Below are 25,630 nucleotides of genomic sequence, written 5' to 3'. Positions count from 1 at the left end.
TCCAGGGCATGACATAAAGAAGGATTAAAAGTTTTACATATTAAGAACATATGGGAGAGAGTTTAGGAAATGAACCACAAATCTACTGTAGTATATATAGGTGGAGAAATTTTGGGCTGGACCGGGAATGGAACCCGGGACCCTGCATTACTAGCTACTGCTGAGTGTTGTTCAAGGTAATACAAATCAGGAAGGATTTCAATGCTGTGGTGAGCGATGTGGCCTTTGGTCTCTTTGTTTAACTCAACTCTATATGGACATTTATCCTGCAAATGTATCCTTGTCTTTAATTTCAGCACACATTTCACAATATTGAATACAGGCAAACCCCGTTATCTCGAACTCAATGGGACTGAGAAAAAACAAGGTATCCAATGGTTCGAGATATTGAGGTTAAATACATAAAGAAAATTTAACTGGGACTCATCACATTGACAAATCTTTGGTATTTGAAATATCAATGTTCGAGGTACCGAAATTCAACTGCACATGATTTCTGTATTGATATACGAGGGCTGTTCGATCTGTAATGTGTATTGTACCACAGCGCGAAAACGCTTTGCACGATTTCATGGATGTTGATACTTTTGAATAGCTCTATTCAATACCTTTCCAACGGTATAAACCCGAGTCTTCAGCTCCACATAGTTTTAAACTTATATTCATTTTAAAAGAGCCAGTTGTTGACCACTGTTGTAAAAATGGTTGGGAAACGGGTTGAGAATATTGAAGAAATTAAAGCTTATATAAAAGTTCGCACAAAACTCGATCATTCGGTAATGCAGATTTTTACTGAATTGGGGGAAGTTTATGGGTCTGATAAGGTATCTTATGAGACAGTTCGTAGGTGGAGAAAGAAATTTCTGACTGGCAAAGATGCAGCAAAATCTGGCCGAACTGTGACTGTACATGTACCAGGCAAGGCAAATGTCTCAAAAGTCAGGGAAATAATTAAAAGTGATGGCAAATACACGATTCGTGATATTGCCAAAGCTGTTGGCATATCGCTATCGCGGGTGCATTTCATTTTGAAGCGTATTTTGAAAGTACGAAAGATTTCTGCCAGATGGATACCGCATATATTGACAGATGACCAAAAACGAGTACGAGTACAAACCGCTAACCAATTGCTCAAAATGTTTCCCAAATTCAATCAAAGACAATTTGCAAACATTGTTACTGGTGACGAAACATGGATTCACTATTTCTAACCAGTAAGAAAAATTGGAAACAAAATATTGCTAACAAAACACGGTAGAAGACCTGTAGTTGTCAAAAGAACCATAAGCACAAAGAAGGTTCTATATTGCATATTTTTCTCATGTGATGGTATAGCCGTACAAATTCCGGTGCCGAAGGGCAAAAGTGTTACAGGTCGGTGCTACCGAGATGTTATACTAAAAAAGCTCAAGAAATATTATCATAAACGGCGCCCGGTGTCAGGATTTAGGCATGTTCATCTACTTCATGATAATGCTCCACCACATACATCTGAGCTTGTGAAGCAATTTTTGAAGTCGGAGCTAGAAGGTTACCGTCTTGCCACACCCACCATCCTCCCCAGATCTAGTCCCATGCGACTTTTTTCCTTTATCCAAAACTTGGAAAGTTCTTATCTGGTCGTCGTTACAAGTCCCGACAAGCTCAGCAATCAGTCAGTGCCTCAGAGGTCTACCTAAATCAGCGTACCGTGACGCATTTCAGAAATGGATTCAGATTGAAATTATGTATCTCAAACCGCGGAGAATACTTCGAAAGGATGTAATGTTCATTTCACTATTTGAGTCGAATGCTTTTGAGATATAGTACAATACATTACACATCGAACAGCTATCATATCAGTGATATTTGAGCATGGATAAGAAAACAAAGATCACTTATATTTCAAGACAATAATGTGTATTGTTTTTGTGTGTAACTCCAGATATGACGCATCGATTTTTTATGAAAACAATTCATCAGATGATATGATTTAATTGCAGCATCACAATAAAGCAACACGATTTCATTGTGATGTTATGATTAATAAACACAATTTAGTGACAACCCCCCCCCCCCTCCATAGGTCTATGCATATTAGATATCACACCAAAATTACAAATGTAAATAATTTTATACAAAGATTAACATTTAAATTTTGAGGTCAATATCATGCTTTAGCTAACGTAGAAGTATAATATTCACTGACCGGGAAAGACGAGGTGAGAAGTACAATATTCACTGACCGTGAAAGACGATGCGAGTACAATATTCACTGACTGTGATGGACGAGGCGAGTATATTGTACTTTTTACGTCATCATATTAACTGCAAAAATTATTTTATCATATGACTGAATCATTTAAAACATCGAAACTGGCTACTGCGGCTTATGAAAAGACCATCTACATGTATGTACACGTATACCCAAGATCTAGTCGAAAGTGATTAAGATAAGAGTTTTTGTTTCATATATGACTAAATAATTGAAAACGTTGAAACCTGCTACTAGTACATGTAGAACTTGCCAAATGATACCTGTTCAGACATTGAGATCAGGGTCCAAGTTACTACAAATCTATAGTTCCTGATAGAAGCCTTTCTTAACAATTAGTGCAAGAGTCAAAAGTGAGTAGAAAGTTTTCATCAGTGACCAAAAAAATAATTGTATCAATTTCAAAATTTCCAATTCAGTTTTGCCTGATGTTGGAGAAATAAAATGTTATATTCACCTTTAAGGCACTGGCAGGTCAACATAATGTTTTATTATTCCTAGGCTGTTAGATATCAACTAATCAGAAACCACAGAATTATTTGATGATAATTCATTGGGAAGTGAATACAAGTGTTCATGTGATTACATCCTGTGGCACCTGAAGTGAATACAAGTGTTCATGTGATTACATCCTGTGGCACCTGATGAACATTGATAGGACTTCTCCAAGACTTCATAGGGATGAGAAATGTAGTTTTTATGAGACCAACTCTACTATGTCATTTGAAATATGCAAATATCCAGGAAATTATTACGTATAGCATCATCAGAACTTTGCTTTAGTTCACATCTATTTAATGTAAGAAAAACTCAAGTCTAATATAAGTTTTTTTTATTTCTGGTATATTCAAGATCAATTCAAAAATGTAATGGAGAAAGTGAGCAATTGTTTCATTTTGATTTTTAATCTCAGAATATTAATTGAAGATAAACTGTCAACAAGTGAAAAATTCATTTCTCAGTGGAAGGACTACCACAAATATTAGAAATCAATGACAATCACAAATATCAGATATCAATGTCAGACTATAAAGGGACAAAAAAATCACAATCACCAAACAAAAAAGTATACTAAAAGAAAAATAATCAATTATAGTACAACCTTTCAAGGATTCTTTGAGAAGTGCATAATAAATATGTATACATGTTGATTACATAAAATAAAAAAAATTTAAAGCATTAATGTAAACCATGATCAAGAGGACTACAGAAAGACAAGTTTCATATTGCACAGAGAAATTCTTGTTTCTGCAAAATAATGATTACGAGTATCACAAAACTTTGTTCACATCTGTGGACGGATGCCTTTATTTCATTTATAGAAAAAATGCGTATATTTTTACAGAGGGCTAATTAGAGTTTATACAAATAAGAATACATATCAATAGTATATCTAACGTACAAAATATTGACTTAACTGTATACATAAATGTATAATACATAATTTAGTATACAAAAAAGTGCCACATCCCTGTCAATAGACAAACCTTTATCATATGCAGAAAATCAGGTAAAAAAGTTTTAGATGAAGCAGAAAATTTAACATATTTCATATTACAAAAACATCAATTTTTTATTTTCATTATGAGAAGATCCATTCATATATTCACGTACATGTTATTGTATATTAATAAATATATGTCCCGATAAAAAGAAATGTGCTGGCTACCTAGAAACTGGTTAGTTGTTATAAAACTACTGCATCTTGCTAATAATTAAACTTGATACATGAAATCACTATCTATACAGATGTATTAAGCCACAAGGCAAGAATTGGGAGGGGAAGCAAAAGTCATTCAGACTTTGATTAATCATCATCACTCATAAATTTCATTTCATTTTGTTGCAAAATATCAAGTGCATCACAAAACTGCATGATTGGAGATACACAAGGCTCTGGGGCCGTACATCTGAGATGAGATTGGAGATACACAAGGCTCTGGGGCCGTACAACTGAGATGAGCTCACGTTTGATCCAAGTTTCACTTTTACACTGTAATATGTTCCTTCTATAAAAATGTGACTTAGAGATCAAATCTGAGCTTATCTAAGTTATCTAGACCCTGGGACCTATCTGAAAATGGACAGTACTATCTGTATACAAACAAGCTATCCTTACTTAAATATCAGATTCACTGAAGAAATATCTCATTGTAGTACAAAGCAGAGTCTGATCCACTTCCTGGAGGTATGTCTTTGAATTCAGAAATGGTGCGAGTTTACAGGACACACACATAGAGTTTGCATATTATCAAAGCCAGTGGTCTTGGAATGTCCGATTTGATAGTTGATAAAATTATGAGAGTATAAATTGTATAACCTTAAGAGTTATGGACTTTTATTTGACAGTTCACCAGCAGTGACAAGTTTTACTGAATAGAACAAGCCTTTGAAGCCTGGTCACCCATTTGCTCCTTTCTCACTGAGTTGGAGTTACCGCCTCCCAGCATAGCCTCAAGTTCAGCAATCTGTCAAATAGTGTTAACAACATATGAATGTGTATTTATCATTTCTCTCAATATCTTTATTAATATGGACATTACAAAGGTTGCAATGAAAGAGATTTTTGTAATATTTTGTTAATGTTGCTTATCTGTAGTTTTTTAAAATATGCCAAGAAATGGAGAACCTGTGAACTTGAATTTTGACAGCTAGCACTGATAACTTACTGAAATCATGTCATTTCCTCCCTTTTTCTTTTGACTCAGAAGGCCTCTGATGTTTGACTGTAACAAATTCGATTATGAGTGAAAATTTTCCAACTGAAGAAAATGTCATGGTGCTTGATTCAAAATCAAAGCAAGCAAAAGTCTGTTCTTTAGGAACAGGAAATATAAAACAAAGATTACAACATATACATTACAATGTAGAATTATAAGCATTGCAAGGGGCAAAATGATTAAACCCTGCAACACTAAAGCTGTTCCTTACAACTGTGTTCTCTGAGCTGGTCGCCCTCTGTTCAGCTGCCTTGGCCCGTTTGTCAGCATCATCAGCTTGCTTTTTGTAAGCATTCATTTGTTGGTCATTCTGTTTTTTGTCGGCAGGTGGGGGAGGGACTGGAATCACGATACCGTTGTCTGTGGCCTCTGCTGGTTTGTCAGTCTTCTTCTTCACAGGGACTGGCTTGTTTTCACCCTTATAAGTTTGAAAGCATGGAACAATTATAAAAGAATCCATGTAGTAACTGTTTTGTTTTTGTTAATTACCAATAGGCATATAAGGCTTTAATTTTAAATACATATATCTACTTCAGCATTTTGTAAAATTAAATCATTAAAACTACAGATTAAAAAAAAATACACATCATGTTACTTAAGGTTGTCCACAAACTACTTTTAGCTTTTCTGTAGTTTTATGGTTACAGTGTATGATTAATTGATGTCACAATGGAATAGCTTTTTGAATTCACTATAAGAAAATTAAATAGTCAACTAGAGTTCTCCTCATATAGGACTATAATACCACCTGCAAGTATACTCCAATTGAAACTGGGGATATTTGAAATACTGAATAATCCATAGGGATTAATCAATCTTATCTGTGTGTGAAGTATAACAACACATAAAATATTGAAACCATTATCCTATCTTGGGAGATCCTTGGGACCCCAAATCCTATTAACAGTCTTGTGTTAATCTGGGTATGAAAGGGAATCACTCAATCAGTTTGCATGTCATTTGACCTGATGACCTCAAAATCATTAGATATGATCAATGTTCCATGCACTCCTCATTGGTATAAATTATATACATGTAAATTTAGCTTCAGCAAGTAATTAGATATTAGCTTTCCAAACTTCTTAACCAGATAGACTCACAAAAACCTTCTGACCCCAAAGTCACTATTGATGATCCTAGTTCCATGAACTCACTTTTGATGAGGATATATTATTTCAGCATCAATGCAAAATAAAATGGTAGCTTTCTTAACCATTTTAAAATATGCATGTCCAGTTTACTTGACCTTTCACTTTTTGACCTTAAAATCTTTTAATCAATTTATAGGGTCATTTCAATAGCATTAAAAGTCTGTGTCTGCAGAAGTTTCATCTGCATATTTCATTAAAAGGACAATTTCTTTGACCTTTTCACTAAAAAGAAAACCATGTCCATTTCTTTCCCCATGTACTCCCCAGATTGGTGTAAGTTAAATCAATTCAGCTTCAGGAAGTGATAAGATAATAGCTTTTAAAACTGCTTAATTAAATGGACGAACAGATGAACAAGGTGATGCCTATATCCTATCCAGCCAACACCCCATCCCCACCAAATATCATTGGGGGGGGGGGGGGATAAAAACTTGTGTATGTAAATTATGTTATCATAATGTAAATACAATCAATATGTATGAAAACTCTGTTGTTGATATATAATTATGTGATATACATCTGTATAAAACGATAACACTGAACAGAAATAAAACACTACATATATTAAAGACAGCAGGTAAACTGAAAAAATATTATACCAGATATATATTCAAAGAAAATACATCTACTACATGCATATTTTTATTGTCCAATATATACAGCTATGATAATTTAAGTGTGCACATTTCATTACCTACTAAGAGTTTGTCAGAAAGTACATATCGTCGCTAGCCACGGTTACCGAGTCCGGTAGTACCTACCCTACCTCATTGTGATGTAGTGTAAACGGAAACAATAGGCATGGCTTGAGATGATGGAAAGTACAGTGCATGCAGAAAATAAAATCTACTTGTAATGAACTAAAACACGAAAAGTCTTGGAATTTGGAAATCTAAGCGAATGAGAGTATATAGTATAAAATGAAATACATGATAATTACATATATAATCTTAGTTGCTAATTATTACATGTCGGTTTAGTAATGAATAGTTTCAGAAGCTATAGAGATAAGGACTTCATACAACATGGGAGTAAAAGGAGAGTAAAATCTAAGTGTAAAGGTCAGGCATTACTCGTCTTTTTAATTTGGATTGTTCCTCCTCGTAATTACTTAAGCCAAACTGAAAGTAAGAATTACATTATTCATTCTTTATTGACCTATATGTTTACTGAATGATCCTCAGCAAAATCGTACAAATCTTTTTGAAATGAATATGAAGACTTTTCTTCTTCTTAATGAAGCCCAACACACTGCAAACCTATTATCCAGTTAGAGTGATCTGCCTACGATTCTAGATCCCTTACTATGATTGTTAGTTAAATCCTTACTTATATAGTATAGTCCTATATATACTCACACTGATACCAAGATCGAGGTACTTCCTGATTAAATCTCGTTATATGTGTGTTTTAAATTCTGTTGGAATATTTTGCAGTACTCATTTAAGGATCAATATGCAACATTTCTCAAAAATACATAATTTTTCACGACATTACTGGTACAATTCACTCACACCATATCTTGTTTCTACAAAAAACTCGGGGTATATTACCAAGGTTGTTTCAGAGTAAGCATATTTTGATAGTTCTTAGTTAATTTGTGGCGAGTAAAAATGTAAAATAGCTCTTATGTATTACTAAAGGTTATATATATGGACATTACTATAAAGTTATTGTAGCAAAGATACGGAGAAAAATCTTTTGATAAATTGGGGATTGAACCCAGAACCCTTGTATTACTAGATAGGTGATGTATCCACTGAGCTGACCTGGCAACATTCAAAGTATGATTATATTACTACACTACAAAATTTAAACCTTTTTCGGAAATCATACAAGAACTCTTTATATTAAGGAAATGAAAATTTAATTTTGGAGAAAAATATGTAAGAAATGTTGCATATGACCTTAACATTCTATTTTGAGAAATCACACCCCCCCCCCTTCCCATATCAAACAGAACTGATACACTCCTTTCATTTTGGTTACATCTTTCTTTATGGCATAAATGAAACATTAGACATGGGTGTACTACCAAAAGAGCATTTCCGGTTTGCGTGTATCAGGCCTCCTTATGCATTTTCTAATATAGTACTGGTCAATTTCTAAAACAGTCATAAAAATATATCATAATACATTGTCATTATAGAAATACATTCTTTATACTGAAAGCAAACAGCTCCATCATAACATTCTGAAAAAAGACAACAATTTTGCTCATGCACAACTGCTGTGTATTAATGTCATTCCAAAGTAGAATTCAACATGCTCTAGCTGTCTCTGCATACCTATATAGAAGATTACTTGATCAATTACAGCATGCAATTAAATTGTAGGGAACATTCACTATTCAAAATCAAATTCTTTTCTTACATACCAAGTTTGACTTCTCTCGTGCCATTAAATCCTTTGTGGCCAGCCCCATGTTGGTTCCACTCTTCATGCCTGAGTCCTTTTGTTTGCCCCATACCTCTACCACTGCCACTGAATCCATCAGATAATCCACAAACTATAAATACATGTCACATTGCACCACACTGCTATAACAAAGGTGAAGATAACGAACAGCAATCAATCTCATAACTCCTTTAAGGAATAGAAAATAATGAGTTGGGCAAACACGGACCCCTGGATATACCAGAGGTGGGATCAGGTGCCTAGGACGAGTAAGCATCCCCTGTCCATCGGCCACACCCATCGTGAGCGCTATCTTGATCAGGTAAACAGAGTAATCCGTAGTCAAAATCAGTGTTCCAAGAACGGCCAAACAATCGGTATGAAACAAGTCAGACAGCATTTGACCGTATGATAGGTTGTATTGGCAAACTAGATCATTATAACGACCATCAAATTTGCGAAATGCTGACAGAGAAAATGAAGGGAAAATTTATGTCATATTGTTCAACCACACTGACATAACACAGATAATGAAGGGAAATTTTATGTCATATTGCACCACATTGCTGTAATAAAGAGAATGAAGGGAAAATATATGGCATATTGAACCACACTGTTATAAAACAGAGAATGAAGAGCCAATTTATGTCATAATTTGCACCACACTGCAATAATTGAATAATAAAGTGCTTTCTTTGGTTGGGATATGAAGGTTGTAAACATTTCAGAAACATTGCATGATAAAAATTCATGCATATTTATGCCTTTTTCTTTTGTTTATCGGGCCACCATGACTGTCTGTTGTTCACAATGAGAATGCATGGTTGACAGAGGCAATCAGCTTGCAGTTAATTGCCATCAACACATCTGATCTGGGATACCAAGTAATTGACATGCTTGGCTGAATCTGTCCATCAGGGCCTGAGCTATTTTTTACTTATTTGATTGACAAGCAGTATGTATTTTATCTTCGTCCACATAAAATTTAAGGGATGTGGCTTAAAATTCAGAGTCTTTAATATGCGTCAGTAAAAACAAACTAAACAAGTATTGAAATGTGATTTAATAAGTTTTGTTTGTGCTGACAACATTTTTTCTGACATGTGTATGTTATTTATTTCATTGCGACCATTTAACAAACACAGTTAAGTTCTTGTTCCCTATAGTTTTGGAGAAGGTTATCTGATAATACTTGGAACTATAACTAAAGATGATCTATGATGACCATTTTCTCTGTATCCCAATCTGTTAAATATGCACGCATTTCAGTCCCAACCATATCTTGAACAGTTTGTTAAGTTCTCGTGCATTCTGATCCCGAATAATTAAATTATATGGTCAAATTTTGGAAGAAAAATAAGGATTTTGTGAGAGGGAATGGGGCTGAAACTCATCCCTACAGACGATAATGGAAAATCCCTGCCTCATAATAGTATACAGTCCCAACATTTATCAGAGAATCAACACATCATAGACGACATCATGACTTACAAAAATATTAAGTTTATCCATCCATTGGTCTAATAAGCTTTGACCTTTAAAATCAATAGGGTTCATTAACTTACCATGGGGAATATTTATGCAAACATTGATGACCCCATGAAATCTGAATCCTGCTCACAAATATTTTAAGGAATTCCCTTGTAACCTTAACCTTTGACTTGAAAATCAATAGGATCCACAGTTCACCATGTGAAGAAGTATATAAAGTTTGAAGATCTGCAGTTTGACAGTTTTGTCTGAATCCTGCCCACAAGGATTTTCAAAAAATCCTTCCTATGGCCTTGATCAATGACCTTGAAAATCAATAGGGTTCAACAACTCAACATGGGGAGCAAGTATACAGTTTAATGAACCCAGTGCAAGTTAAATCTGGTAAGGGGTATTACCACAGAAATTAACCATCACGAGGTTTGGTAGGGGGTCCATATATTCAAAGTTTACAAAGAGACCAGGACAACAACAAATTGATCAGAAAAAGTCAACCGAGTCCTTGACTCTCGTCAAACTAAAAACTCTGGCTATAAAACAGTTCTCAGAACACCCACCTCAGAGGTACATTTGGGGTACTTGAAGAATTTTTCAAACTTGTACTCTGGATTCATGCCGTCCACGAAGGCTGTGCTAGTGTACTGGTTATCCAGGTAGAACTTCCACTTACAGCAACTCTAGAAATCCAACATTAACCGTTGGTCAGTCAATAAACAAATACCACACAATAACAAAACGACTCATAGAAAATTCACTGTATTATCATCTGATAATCAAGCAATGAGTCCTATATATAACATGTAATATAAAGCATTAAATAACATAACCATAGAACACAATAAACCTATTATCTTTAAACAGAATTAAAAACTACTCATTGAATTTTGGGAAATTATTTTCAAAAAACCTGATTATTATTGTAAACAGTTGCACAACAGACCTTAGTCCAGGTATCGTCTTCATTTCATTAATACATAAATCCAGATATCATCTTTATTTCACAAATACTCAATTCCAGATATCATCTTTATTTCACTAATACTCAATTCCAGATATCATCATTTCACTAATACTCAATTCCAGATATCATCTTCATTTCATTAATACATAAATCCAGATATCATCTTCATTTCACTAATACTCAAGTCCAGATATCATCTTTATTTCACTAATACTCAATTCCAGATATCATCATTTCACTAATACTCAATTCCAGATATCATCTTCATTTCATTAATACATAAATCCAGATATCATCTTCATTTCACTAATATTTGCCAAATAAGACTGACCTGTCTGATGTTAGCTGGAAGACCACGCCCAAAATTGATTTTGAATTTGAAGTTTAATTCCTTTCCAATCTGTATGAAAACAATTGATATCAATGTATTATTTGATCTAACAAAATGATGATCAATGCTCCTCTATTTACACTCATTATAATCTACATTCAATTTATCATCCTGGTCTGAATACTAACATCAAAATCACACATCAACAATAATATTTTTACAGTTAAACTCGTAAGTTAGGTATTTACAGAACTGTAAACAAAAGTACTTGTGTACTTAAATGGCACACAGAAACTTACCAGATCTTTAGGATCATCCAAGAAGTCGTCCTCCCCAAGTGCACCTCCTTTAGCTGTGCAGGGCTCCACCATTATCTCAATATGTCCTGTGTCAAAATTTAAACTTCATACTAGGCATACTAACTTCAGCATACCATACATTTTACTAATACATTCCAAATGCAACTTCTTTTTTACTTTGAATTTGTCGAAAATTTTAAACTTCTATTTATTTTACTACTATTAAAAAACAATTTAAGCTTAGGGCTGTTCCATTAAAACATATGAGGTACCCGGGGACGGCAATTTAAAAAAAATCTATGGGTGCTTGTCATTGGTAGAAAATTGCATCTATGGTGGGTACCTACTGCCAGAAAACTGCATCTGTGGGTGGTTGTTTTGATAAAATCTTTATTTTTTTTTACCGAAACTGAGAGGAATGGAACAAGAGAAGGGAAGGGTTGAAAGTAGAATGTGAAACAAACGCCGTTTTCTGTCTTCATTTTATCTCGGTCGATGAGGTTCCGCGATCCGGTTATCGTTTCCGGTTTGACTCTAAAATTATAGCGACCGGAAATTAGGATTATCTCCCTTGTCCAAAATGGAAAACGAAACGTGCTCCTGGTCCATTGAAACGTTTTTTTTTTTAATTCTGCCGATTCTACCCAACATGTCAAATCAAAAATAAAAATAAAATGCATTTTCAATTTTACGAATAGAAAATCGTGAAACGCAAACATATTGATTTGTATTGGTAATCACTATTCGTTTTGTGAAATATCTTTATTCCGTATTTTTAAAAACCATGTAAACAGATATGGCCACGCACGATGACAGTAACGATACCTATATCATTCTTGGCGACGAAACAGATGCTGAGATGACATTTCATCACGAAATAAAGGAATTGATAGAAATAAATATTTCTCATACGGTATTCTTGCTGCTAACATAACACAAAATGCAGTGTTATTTGGGTGTTTAAAGATGAGAGGAAGGTACAGTTGTTAGCGACTTTACTAGATTGGATGTTCTATCGTTAAAGTGATAATGTCCTACGGACCCGGTTTGAGTGTGGCGAGGACCTGTACCGAGACACATTTAGATTATTCTAACTAGTGACTGTCATAATAAATGTATTTGAATACATGTACGTGCATCTCTGCCGTCAAAATCCTAACAGGGAATAGTTCTAACAGTGTGAGAAATTGTTAGATGCTTTTGATATTATGATGAACGCCTGTAAAAAATATGACTCAGAAAGGTATGCATATTTCTCGTAAATTAGTATACCTTGTGTAGTGGTGGAAAGAATTTGAGTATCAAATAAAAATGAAAAACAAGAAACTTTTCTTTCAAAAAGATGGTAGATAATTCCATGGGCATGTCTATGTGGGGAAAATGGGGTTAAAAATTATTTCATGGGTGTATAAACATTCTGAAACTAAAAGTGGAATTACTACATACAATTGTAATTTAGTGCTTATATTAATTTTTTTTCTTTATGTTTACAATTTGTTAATGTAAAATCTTTATTGAGCATAATACAGCAAAATTACTGAACAACATTATATAAATACTGGATACATCAAAGAGATATGACCTTACACATTCTCGGCTTATGTTCTACCAAAGTGTAACATAGATACATGTATATAGTTATACACTGAATTTGAAATTGCATTTTTTCCCCCAAAATTCATATTAATGTACTAGTCACTCTAAAGAATTTTTTATCTACTATTTTTAAAATACATGTTTTGTTTATTTGTACTCATGAAATAATGTTAATTATTTATTGAAAATGAAACAATAGATATTAAAAATGTTTATTTTATTTTATTTTTTTTTCTCCCGACCGACCCTAAATTTTATTTTTAAAATCCGTAAACCAATAAATTAAACAAGAGGCCCAGGGGCCTTATAGGTCACCTGAGTATCATGTAACAACCTTCCAATGTTTGAATTAGGTTTGTGTTTAAATATAAGAATTTTACTTTTGGATGGAAGAAACATTGAATAGCTATGTGGTCAGCCCTGCCTTTGCACCAGAACCCCTGACCCAGGGGCCATAAATTTCAGTTTTGAAAGAAGCATCCTTGATCATCATTATCATACTATTAGTTTGTCTACTTAATACCCAGTAGCAGAGGAGAAGATTTTCAAAGAAATAAAATGCATTTTCACTATATGATCAATAGGGCCCCACCCTAATACCAGAACCCCTGACCCAGGGGCCATGAATTTCACAATTTTGAAAGAGGCATCCTTGCTCATCATAACCATGCTATTGGTTTGTCTACTTAATACCCAAGGACAGAGAAGAAGATTTTCAAAGAAATAATGCATTTTCACTATATGACTTATAGAGCCCCACCCTAGCACCAGAACCCCTGATCCAGGGGCCATGAATTTCACAATTTTTAACAAGAGGTACTGTGAGCAATGCTCACTAAGAATACCCCCCCGCTTACCCCAATCTCCCAAAGGGTGTTGGTAATAGGTATAAACTACCTCTTTTCTGAGTGTTGCTACTTCGATGTCCAGTGCGCATGACCTTTGACCTTTTGACCCCAAAATCGATAGGGAACATCTTCATCCCATGGGTAGTCCATATATATGATATGGTGACGGTAGGTGGAAAGGATAATGCTTTAGAGCCCGGAAACCATTGCATCTACAGACGGACAGCCCGATTCCAGTATACCCCCCCCCACAACTTGTTGCGGGGGGTATAAAGAGGCATCCTTGCTCATCATTACCATGCTATTAGTTTGTCTACTTAATACCCAGAGACAGAGAAGAAGATTTTCAAAGAATTTCTACACTTTCACTATATGACCAATAGAGCCCCACCCTAACACAAGAACCCCTGACCCAGGGGCCATGAATTTCACAATTTTGGTAGAGGGCTCAACGCTCATTATAATTATGCCCACAGTTTGGCTTCTTGATGTCCAGGAGTAAAGAAGAAGATTTTTTAAAATTACACTCATTTTGATGGTTTTTGCCCCACCCCTCAGGTCCCACAATTTTTGTTCCCCTCCACCCACAGATGCTATATGCCAAAATTGGTTGAAATTGGTTCAGGGGTTTCAGAGAAGAAGCTGAAAATGTTCAAATGTTAACGCACGACGAACGACGCACGACGAAGGACAAAAACAGATAGCAATAGGTCACCTGAATGAATTCAGGTGACCTAAAAACTGTGGCCTAATAGTTGTTTTTGAACATTTACAATACTAGGCTTTTTATGGACAGGTAGACTTATAAAATTGATTTAGCTCATCGTGTTTAAGAAAGACAGTCTTGATAAAATAAATTGATGGTTCTATGATCAAGCTTCATTGATGGCCAGTTATTTGAATGGTGGTGAGACCCAAGATACTCTTCTCTTTACTATCATGCTTGGGAACATCTGAAAATAGAGCTCTATTCAGGGGTTATAAATAGTCATTCATACATATTGAATTTAAAGAAAAAGTGTATTTCACATTTATTTCACTTCTATGGGTGGTGCCGCACTATCTAAAATTGCTTCTGTGAGTGGTCCCTCATTACATTTTTATGCTTCTATGGGTGGTTACCCAAATTTTAAAGTGCCTTCCCCGGGTACCTCATATGTTTTAATGGAACAGCCCTTATATCCATGCTCTTCATTAGCTCAGATATTGGCACGAAGGAGTCATTGATGTGGGAGGAGAGTACCCGGAGGAAACTCATGTCCACATTGACAATCACATTACCCTCTCACACACAACCACTGACTCGCGTCGCAGAGGTGGGAAGTGAGTGTATGGAAGTTGAGGGTACCCACCATTTTCTTTTCCCTGGTAATTGGTAACTGTCAGTGTCTCCTCGATGTCCAGTTTGTGACTCAGTGACATCAGGTGTACATGAACTGTTCCAATCAACACTTCAATATCTGCGTCCTCCCAGAATGGGTCCTTCTCCTGCAAAGTCATGTCATTAATGATAATGCTATACTAAATAACAAGACTATACAGATCAGCACATTAAATCTTATTTTGCTACTTTGAAATTTTTAAATGCTATAAACATATATGCTGTGTAGAGGTGAAGAAAAGTCTCATACCCACTGAACCTGAAATTAGCTATATGTAGTGAATTTCAAATTTTTAAAGGGTTCCCATTATGCATCCATTGCTTTCACACCCATTCCATTTTGTACTGGGTGGGATCTACGCGTCTTTGGGGACTTGCTCAGAAAGTTTTTAACTTTGGGTGACATCCAAACACAAACAATATCACACAGGATTAACATGAGCTACACTTCTAGTAGTTCTCTTTGTTAAACATTTCTATTTTTCATGAAGTGGTCCTTTTCCTTATCATGCCCCCCACTATACCCTGACTATAGTGATAAATACCCTGAGTACTAGTGATAAATACTCTGAGTACTAGTGATAAATACCCTGACTATAGTGATGAGTACCCTGACTACTAGTGATGAATACCCTGACTACTAGTGATAAATACTCTGACTACTAGTGATAAATACTCTGACTACTAGTGATAAATACCCTGACTATAGTGATAAATACTCTGACAGTAGTGACAAATACCCTGAGTACTAGTGATAAATACCCTGACTACTAGTGATAAATACCCTGACAACTAGTGATAAATACTCTGACAGTAGTGACAAATACCCTGACTACTAGTGATAAATACCCTGACTACTAGTGATAAATACCCTGACTACTAGTGATAAATACTCTGACAGTAGTGACAAATACCCTGACTACTAGTGATAAATACCCTGACTACTAGTGATAAATACCCTGACAACTAGTGATAAATACTCTGACAGTAGTGACAAATACCCTGACTACTAGTGATAAGTACCCTGACTACTAGTGATAAGTACCCTGACTACTAGTGATAAATACTCTGACTACTAGTGATAAGTACCCTGACTACTAGTGATAAATACTCTGACTACTAGTGATAAGTACCCTGACTATAGTGATAAATACTCTGACAGTAGTGACAAATACCCTGACTACTAGTGATAAATACCCTGACTACTAGTGATAGACTACTAGTGATAAGTACCCTGACTACTAGTGATAAATACCCTGACTACTAGTGATAAATACCCTGACTACTAGTGATAAATACCCTGAGTACTAGTGATAAATACCTGATTATAGTGATAAATACCCTGACTACTAGTGATAAGTACCCTGGATACTAGTGATAAATACCCTGACTACTAGTGATAAATACCCTGACTACTAGTGATAAGTACCCTGACTACTAGTGATAAGTACCCTGGATACTAGTGATAAGTACCCTGACTACTAGTGATAAGTACCCTGGATACTAGTGATAAGTACCCTGGATACTAGTGATAAATACCCTGACTATAGTGATAAATACCCTGACTACTAGTGATAAATACCCTGACTACTAGTGATAAATACCCTGACTACTAGTGATAAATACCCTGGATACTAGTGATAAGTACCCTGACTACTAGTGATAAGTACCCTGGATACTAGTGATAAGTACCCTGGATACTAGTGATAAATACCCTGACTATAGTGATAAATACCCTGACTACTAGTGATAAATACCCTGACTACTAGTGATAAATACTCTGACTACTAGTGATAAATACCCTGACTACTAGTGATAAATACCCTGAGTACTAGTGATAAATACCTGATTATAGTGATAAATACCCTGAGTACTAGTGATAAATACCCTGACTACTAGTGATAAGTACCCTGACTACTAGTGATAAGTACCCTGGATACTAGTGATAAATACCCTGACTATAGCGATAAATACCCTGACTACTAGTGATAAGTACCCTGGATACTAGTGATAAATACCCTGGATACTAGTGATAAGTACCCTGGATACTAGTGATAAGTACCCTGGATACTAGTGATAAATACCCTGGATACTAGTGATAAATACCCTGGATACTAGTGATAAGTACCCTGGATACTAGTGATAAGTACCCTGACTACTAGTGATAAGTACCCTGGATACTAGTGATAAGTACCCTGGATACTAGTGATAAGTACCCTGGATACTAGTGATAAATACCCTGGATACTAGTGATAAATACCCTGACTACTAGTGATAAGTACCCTGGATACTAGTGATAAGTACCCTGGATACTAGTGATAAATACCCTGACTATAGCGATAAATACCCTGACTACTAGTGATAAATACCCTGACTACTAGTGATAAATACCCTGGATACTAGTGATAAGTACCCTGGATACTAGTGATAAGTACCCTGGATACTAGTGATAAATACCCTGGATACTAGTGATAAGTACCCTGGATACTAGTGATAAGTACCCTGGATACTAGTGATAAGTACCCTGGATACTAGTGATAAGTACCCTGGATACTAGTGATAAGTACCCTGACTACTAGTGATAAATACCCTGACTACTAGTGATAAGTACCCTGACTACTAGTGATAAGTACCCTGGATACTAGTGACAAGTACCCTGACTACTAGTGACAAGTACCCTGACTGTAGTGACAAGTACCCTGACTACTAGTGATAAGTACCCTGGCTACTAGTGATAAGTACCCTGACTACTAGTGATAAATACTCTGACAGTAGTGACAAATACCCTGACTACTAGTGATAAGTACCCTGACTACTAGTGATAAGTACCCTGACTACTAGTGATAAGTACCCTGACTACTAGTGATAAGTACCCTGACTACTAGTGATAAGTACCCTGACTACTAGTGATAAGTACCCTGACTACTAGTGATAAGTACCCTGACTACTAGTGATAAGTACCCTGACTACTAGTGATAAGTACCCTGACTATAGTGATAAATACTCTGACAGTAGTGACAAATACCCTGACTACTAGTGATAAATACCCTGACTACTAGTGATAAGTACCCTGGATACTAGTGATAAGTACCCTGGATACTAGTGATAAGTACCCTGGATACTAGTGATAAATACCCTGACTACTAGTGATAAATACCCTGACTACTAGTGATAAGTACCCTGACTACTAGTGATAAGTACCCTGACTACTAGTGATAAGTACCCTGGATACGTCCCAGTCATCTGCTCCCTCTACGTAGTTCTGGTACATCTCCTGCATCAGAAACTTCCTGTTGATGAATTTGTTTCGGTCCCACAACCACTCATTGCCATTTTCTAAGTTTCTCAATTTCACCATCACCTACAAGTATTGAATGCAGTGATATACTCAAAATATAAATTTTCTTTTACATGTAACTGTTTGAATTTTTTGAAAAACTGAGAATAATTTGGCCTAAAATAAAATTAAGTTTGTTTGCCCTTCTCCGACTGACCCGGTAAAAACGCTGCGACCCGAAATATTTTATTGCAATATTTGAAAAAATATTTTTTTTATTTTATATTTTTCTGGAACAGAGCTGGACGGTTTAATTCTGGTGTTATATTTAATGTTCAGGTCGAGAAAAAGCTTGTAACTTTCATTGTATAATTATCGTTGATAACAAGCGTTATAGTGATGTGCTTAAAACGTTTCACAACACTTCGCTCTTTGTCCATTAGCTGTCAACAATGTCAGGGTACCAATCTAAGATCTAGAATGTTCCAAATGACCGCATGGTAAAATCAACAACAATAAATTGTTTTTCAGGAATTTAAGTCTATACATGTATTTGTACAAATATTTAAACAAGAGGCCCATGGGCCACATCGCTCACCTTGGCCCATATCTGAAGACTTTCCATATATATTTGCATGTAAAACCTTAGTCCCTATTATGGCCCAAATTACCCTTGGCAAACTTGAATCTACACTATGTCAGAAAGCTTTCATGTAAATGTCAACTTCTTTGGCCCAATGGTTCTTGAGAAGAAGATTTTTAAAGCTTTTTCCTATATTTGTATGTAAAACTTTGACCCCCCCCCCACTTGTGGCCCCATCCTACTCCCCGGGGGCCATGATTTGAACAAACTTGAATCTGCACTATGTCAGAAAGTTTTCATGTAAAAATCAGCTTTTCTAGCTCAGTGGTTCTTGAGAAAAAGATTTTTCCTATATATTTGTATGTAAAACTTTGATCCCCCTTGTGGCCCCGGGCATCCAACCCCCGGAGCCCATGATTTGAACAAACTTGAATCTACATTATGTCAGGAAGCTTTCATGTAAATCTCAGCTTTTCTGGCTTAGTGGTTCTTGAGAAGAAGATTTTTAAAGTTTTTCCCTATATATTTGTATGTAAAACTTTGATCCCCCTTGTGGCCCCATCCTACCCCCGGGGGCCATGATTTGAACAAACTTGAATCTGCACTATGTCAGAAAGTTTTCTTGTAAATATCAGCTTTTCTGATTCAGTGGTTCTTGAGAAAAAGATTTTAACTATATATCTGTATGTAAAACTTTGATCCCCCTTGTGGCCCCATCCTACCCCCGGGGGCCATGATTTGAACAAACTTGAATCTGCACTATGTCAGAAAGTTTTCATGTAAAAATCAGCTTTTCTGGCTCAGTGGTTCTTGAGAAAAAGATTTTAACTATATATTTGTATGTAAAACTTTGATCCCCCTTGTGGCCCCATCCAATCCCCGGGGCCCATGATTTGAACAAACTTGAATCTGCACTATGTCAGAAAGTTTTCATGTAAAAATCAGCTTTTCTGGCTCAGTGGTTCTTGAGAAAAAGATTTTTCCTATATATTTGTATGTAAAACTTTGATCCCCTATTGTGGCCCCATCCAATCCCCGGGGCCCATGATTTGAACAAACTTGAATCTGCATTATGTCAGAAAGTTTTCATGTAAAAATCAGCTTTTCTGGCTCAGTGGTTCTTGAGAAAAAGATTTTAACTATATATTTGTATGTAAAACTTTGATCCCCCTTGTGGCCCCGGGCATCCAACCCCCGGAGCCCATGATTTGAACAAACTTGAATCTGCATTATGTCAGGAAGCTTTCATGTAAATCTCAGCTTTTCTGGCTTAGTGGTTCTTGAGAAGAAGATTTTTAAAGTTTTTCCCTATATATTTGTATGTAAAACTTTGATCCCCCCCCCCCCCACTTGTGGCCCCATCCTACCACCGGGGGCCATGATTTGAACAAACTTGAATCTGCAATATGTCAGGAAGCTTTCAGGTAAATTTCAGTTCTTCTGGCCCTTGAGAAGAAGATTTTTAAATGACCCCACCCTATTTTTACATTTTTGTGATTATCTCCCCTTTGAAAGGGACATGGCCCTTCATTTGAACAAACTTGAAAGCCCTTCACCCAAGGATGCTTTTGGCCATGTTTGGTTGAAATTGGCCCAGTGGTTCTGGAGAAGAAGTCGAAAATGTGAAAAGTTTAACAGACAGACGGACAGACGACGGACAAAAAGCGATCAGAAAAGCTCACTTGAACCTTCGGTTCAGGTGAGCTAAAAAACAAAACAAACATGTATAATAACAGAAATATTAAAGTAGGAAAAGGAAAGCCTAGCATCAGCTAACTCTATATAAAATTTGAGAGTAATAAAGCGTGTAAACTGAGGACAATTATTAACCATATAACAAAATTCCGCCCAGTAACATCTCCATAAATGTGACCCACAGAATACGAAAGATGTAGATAAAAAATATTAAGATTAGAACAAGTGGTGCGAGGACCTGTTCTCTCAAAACCATTTTTTCACAATTCGAAAGAGTATTAGATAGGTGTCCCTATAGCTATTCCTAATGCAGTACATTTTTGCCTTTACAATAACATGCATGTATTCTCTTCTAGACATTGTAAAGGTGTCCTCACTTAACAGGTTTCATTGTCTAGAAGAGAGAGTATACTATTTAACATTACTGACTGTGAAAAAAAAAAAAGGTCTCGGGCATGTGTATAACTATTACATAACACTTCCTGTTTGCTTCAACGCCCCAGACCTCGATCAGCGCACGCTCTACCCGTGAAACTGCTAAGACAACATTAGACTAGCCACATGAACACCGCTTGGTATTCAATACAAATAAAGCATCAATCTAATTAAAATGAAATATTTAATCGAATCCAAATATCAAATTGTTAAATTTTAATTACATTTTTAGGGCGCTTTGAATATCAGAGAGAGAGAGATTACAAGGCATTGCATATTTTAAGGAAGGTAATATAATACCACAAAGTACATAAAGTAAAGTAAAACGCAGTTTTGGAGTATACGCCACCCTTTTACTCCATAAAGTATGATGGATTTTGATTTAACATGCAATTAGAGAGTAATTTCGATGATGCTGACATTCATATGTACCGTAATAAAAGGAATTAGTAAGTTGTAAGCGAGGAAACCAGCACTTGACAAAGGAATTGAGAAAGAAAAAAAACCCACCTAGATTAAATAGGTAAAATATACTTAATTAATAATTAGCTAAAATTTGTTGAGTATAGGTACACTGTAATTGTAAGCTGATAAGCAGATTAGAGACATTACAATTTTGACATCCTGAATGCGACGTGTTGAACATATATACACAGGGTCTTCTCCCCTGTATGTTGTTTTAAGAACACGTGCAGCGGTCAGACCCAACAGGTGTTCATATAAGCGAGCGAAGTTCGATTGAAATGGGAAAACAATAATCTTTCTTTTAGCATAATATAAAATTTACATTTTTTTTTAATTCCTAAAACATACAAAATAATATTTTGTTATTAATAAATTGTTTAACCAATTCTCGAAGTCTACACAAACGCCATTAAAACAGACAGACCATATTAATCTTGCACTCATATACGGTCATTGTATTATTTTTTCACCGTAAAAATTATTAGGACACAGCTCCTATTCCAAGATACATTATCATTATATGTAGCATAAAATACTATTAAAAAACAAAATTAAATGCTGGTTTTTTTGGTGGGTTTATTTCCTGAGAATAAAAAAAATTGGAGGTGTATAAATATGCTAAATCCTAAGTATATCTGGTTTTAGTAGGGACCAATATAGGTCCCTGATTTTATTTTTTATTAAATGATTTATTTAATATACCAGGTATGTCATGCGAGATAGCTGTCCATAAGCAAGCCATACTCATTTTCTGCCGACGAATAAAATAGCTATTGTACAGGTAGTTTGTCCTAACAGGTAAATAATGGTACTTCACACCACGGTGGTATAAATCTGCCCCGCGATGAAATCTCGCAGAGGAACAGCGCGGGAAGGATTAACACACCTCGGGGGGAGGGGGAGGAGCGCGGTCTAATACGGGATCCGCGTTGTCCGTCCTGTACATAGGGTTACAGGCATAATGTGAAAAGTGATAGAAAGAAAGGTGTATACTAGTACAGAAAAACATTACATGCTTCATGAACAAGAATTAAATGAATTAAAGCAGGCAGAGCTTACATACAGCTTGAAGTGGAGAAAATAGCTTAATGTTAATAGATGTATCTGCACTGTATAAAAGCATAGAAGCAACATACGTACATAAAAGTTATACAACGTAAATCAAGAAAAAAGTTTCTATAATTATTTTTCCAATGTAATATATTCAAACAAAATAAAATAATTTACCTACCTACCCAGACTGAAAATGGTGGGTCGGGGAAGGGCAAACAAACATATTTTTAATTTTGGTCTTTCCTTGAATACCATTCCACTGTATCTAGTTTTCTGCAAACCCTGCCACTACTGTATGTTCTTACATTATGTGTGTCAGACTTCACACCTCACTCTTATGTAAATGTATACATAAAGCAAGGAGAACAGTCATCTTAGCTAAGACAATGTTTAATATGTTCTTGAAAACAAGCTATAACAATGTTGGGATGCTAACACAAATGTCCCTGAACACCTCCCCATGTCAGAAATGATTGATGCCAGAAATGAACTCGGGATCCTCAATAAACCCTATAAACTAAATTTGGTTGAAATAATAATAATAACTAGAATTTTTGTCGTTAAAACAAAAACAAAGGGCTTTTCGACAACAAAAATCACGGAATTTAGATGAGTAAATCATAAAATGTCCAAATACATTTTGCAAAAGAACAGATAAAACGTAAAAAGAAATCGGAAGACTTATCACGGTAAATATCAACCTGGCGTTTTATGCATGGTGAAAGAGAGATAACTCAATGCACAAGCTCTGACAATTTCCGATGAAAACCTCCATCGACAAAATTCAAGGATTTATAAAACCAAAAGTACTGAAGATATTCAATTGAAACTTGAAAAACGGATTGTATTTATCATGATTAACAGTCTAAAATGTCTGAAATAAGTCCTAATTGTTGTTTCTAATTTTTGTAAATATCAGCCCCCTTAAAGGACACATTGCATGTTTTTAAACTTTTTAATTTTTTCAGCAAAATTAATTCATTTCATGCCTAAAACAACTTTACATGTGTTTTAAATGAAACAGTTTGCGTAGTTTTCGAGTTTAAAAGCGATGAAATTCAAATCTTGCGATATGCATATTTTCTTCGATATTTTACACGCCATTATCTGTGACGTCATATGTGACCTCGAGCGAGAATATTTGAAAACAGTTGATAGCCATTTCATAAACAGATTAGATTTAATTGACAAACAAACAATTATCACATTAACAGCTTGTAAATAACACTGCATTAGGGTGTTTTGTGCCGTTTAAGGGTGTACTTGCTGTCAGTAGAGAGGATTTGGACTGTGTTTTTTCCAATTTTTGAAGGAAGGTATGAGGGACAAGACGTGAATATTTTTTGTCGGCACAACGACTTTGCCATAACCCCCCCCCCCCCCCCCCCCCCCCCCAGTAGAATTTGTCCCTGTACTTTTTCAAACAAGCACTTGGACAAAGACGTAGATAAACTGCGAGAAAATGGTTCTATCGAAGCTACACACTGTTACATATAGGCCTACGGCATATGCTTTCCGTTCTGCTCTCGAATTCAATACACACTCGCACCAACTGACCTTCACCTTGTAACAACATATAGGCAGAACTTTGCTAGCAGTGTCTACCAACTGGTAGTTTTAAAAAAGAAATTTTAAGATAAAAAATAATTGAACTTTCAATTATAAATAATAAAATATAATATTTTCCGACTTTGAATTGAATTATAATGCTTTCATTTTTTTTTAAGGAACGCATACGTGTTTACAACAACAGCACGCCACGCTCCCACTTCCTAAGTAACAACGTGTTGATAACAAAAAATAATGATTAGGCCTAATAAAATTGTTTTAATAAAATAATTTAAAAGTATTGTGATTTTCACAATAAGTTTGATCATTATTATTTTTTTTTTTTCGAAATGCACCTGTGACAGTAGGCCTAGTTGTCGTAATTGTATTATAATTTAGGCCTATCTAACTTCTCCATAAATAAATTTAATAATAATTACACTGTTTATTTTAGAAAAACAACAACGCTAATTACAGTTGTTTACAGAAATGGCTTTACCAAATCGTGTTTAGACAGTGATCCCAGGTAAACATTATTTACTCGCAAATTTATGCAGATTTCATACTCGCTTTTCTCGCTACATTTGGGTCGCTATTTGTATGCACTGGTGGCTAAAAGATATAAGACTCGGGAAATTTGTCGACATCGAAATAAATGTTATCCATGGTAAATAAATTAGGCCCCTAAAACCCGAGTTTTTAAAAATATCTAACACTACTTTTACAACAAGTTGATCGACGAAGGTCGCATATGACGTCACTGTACCACGTGACTACCTATCTAATTGACTCGGCTTTTTGAAATCGGGGCTTAGATTTAAGTCCGTATTGTGGCTAATTATCGCAATACTTCAGCGAACGAACTATTACAATTAATTTCTATAAGCATAAGGAAGACAAAATGCATATAATTCTGTATACTTTGAAAACACGAGATGTGTCCTTTAATCTTTGATGCCCTGTATCTCAGAAAGGACTGGAAACAGGAGTAGGTCACCACTGACTTTTTTATTCATCAAAACATAATAAATATAACTGAAAAGTTTCAATCATTTTTATGGAAGAATAGTAACGTTTTGGGACTTTTTCTAAAATTATTTTTTAATCAATTTCATGATTTTTACACCGGAAGTAAAGGAACCGGA

General features: G+C 35.4%; 1 protein-coding gene across 2 annotated transcripts in view; it reads right to left on the bottom strand.

Annotated features, from left to right (window-relative positions):
- Positions 1-3,071: 3,071 nt before the first annotated feature.
- LOC125654578 (kinesin-like protein KIF28P) overlaps positions 3,072-25,630 on the bottom strand; it is a 48,033-nt gene continuing 25,474 nt past the window's right edge. Inside the window, exons 17-26 of one of the 2 annotated variants that reach the window (XM_056144836.1) lie at positions 18,653-18,790; positions 15,401-15,536; positions 11,605-11,690; positions 11,306-11,374; positions 10,571-10,690; positions 8,503-8,634; positions 7,199-7,246; positions 5,186-5,392; positions 4,924-4,980; positions 3,072-4,722 (exon numbers count right to left, since the gene is read on the bottom strand). In XM_056144836.1, the coding sequence (XP_056000811.1) occupies positions 4,624-4,722; positions 4,924-4,980; positions 5,186-5,392; positions 7,199-7,246; positions 8,503-8,634; positions 10,571-10,690; positions 11,306-11,374; positions 11,605-11,690; positions 15,401-15,536; positions 18,653-18,790 (1,092 nt within the window). In that variant the 3' untranslated portion in view covers positions 3,072-4,623. The remainder of the gene's footprint in view (positions 4,723-4,923; positions 4,981-5,185; positions 5,393-7,198; positions 7,247-8,502; positions 8,635-10,570; positions 10,691-11,305; positions 11,375-11,604; positions 11,691-15,400; positions 15,537-18,652; positions 18,791-25,630) is intronic. The other variant, XM_056144837.1, reaches the window with a different exon arrangement.

Source organism: Ostrea edulis, chromosome 7 (assembly GCF_947568905.1).
Source record: "Ostrea edulis chromosome 7, xbOstEdul1.1, whole genome shotgun sequence".
In the NCBI taxonomy this organism is placed as follows: Eukaryota; Metazoa; Mollusca; class Bivalvia; order Ostreida; family Ostreidae; genus Ostrea; species Ostrea edulis.
The sequence above is the reverse complement of the archived record's forward strand: the minus strand, read 5'-3'. Positions and strand labels throughout refer to the sequence as shown.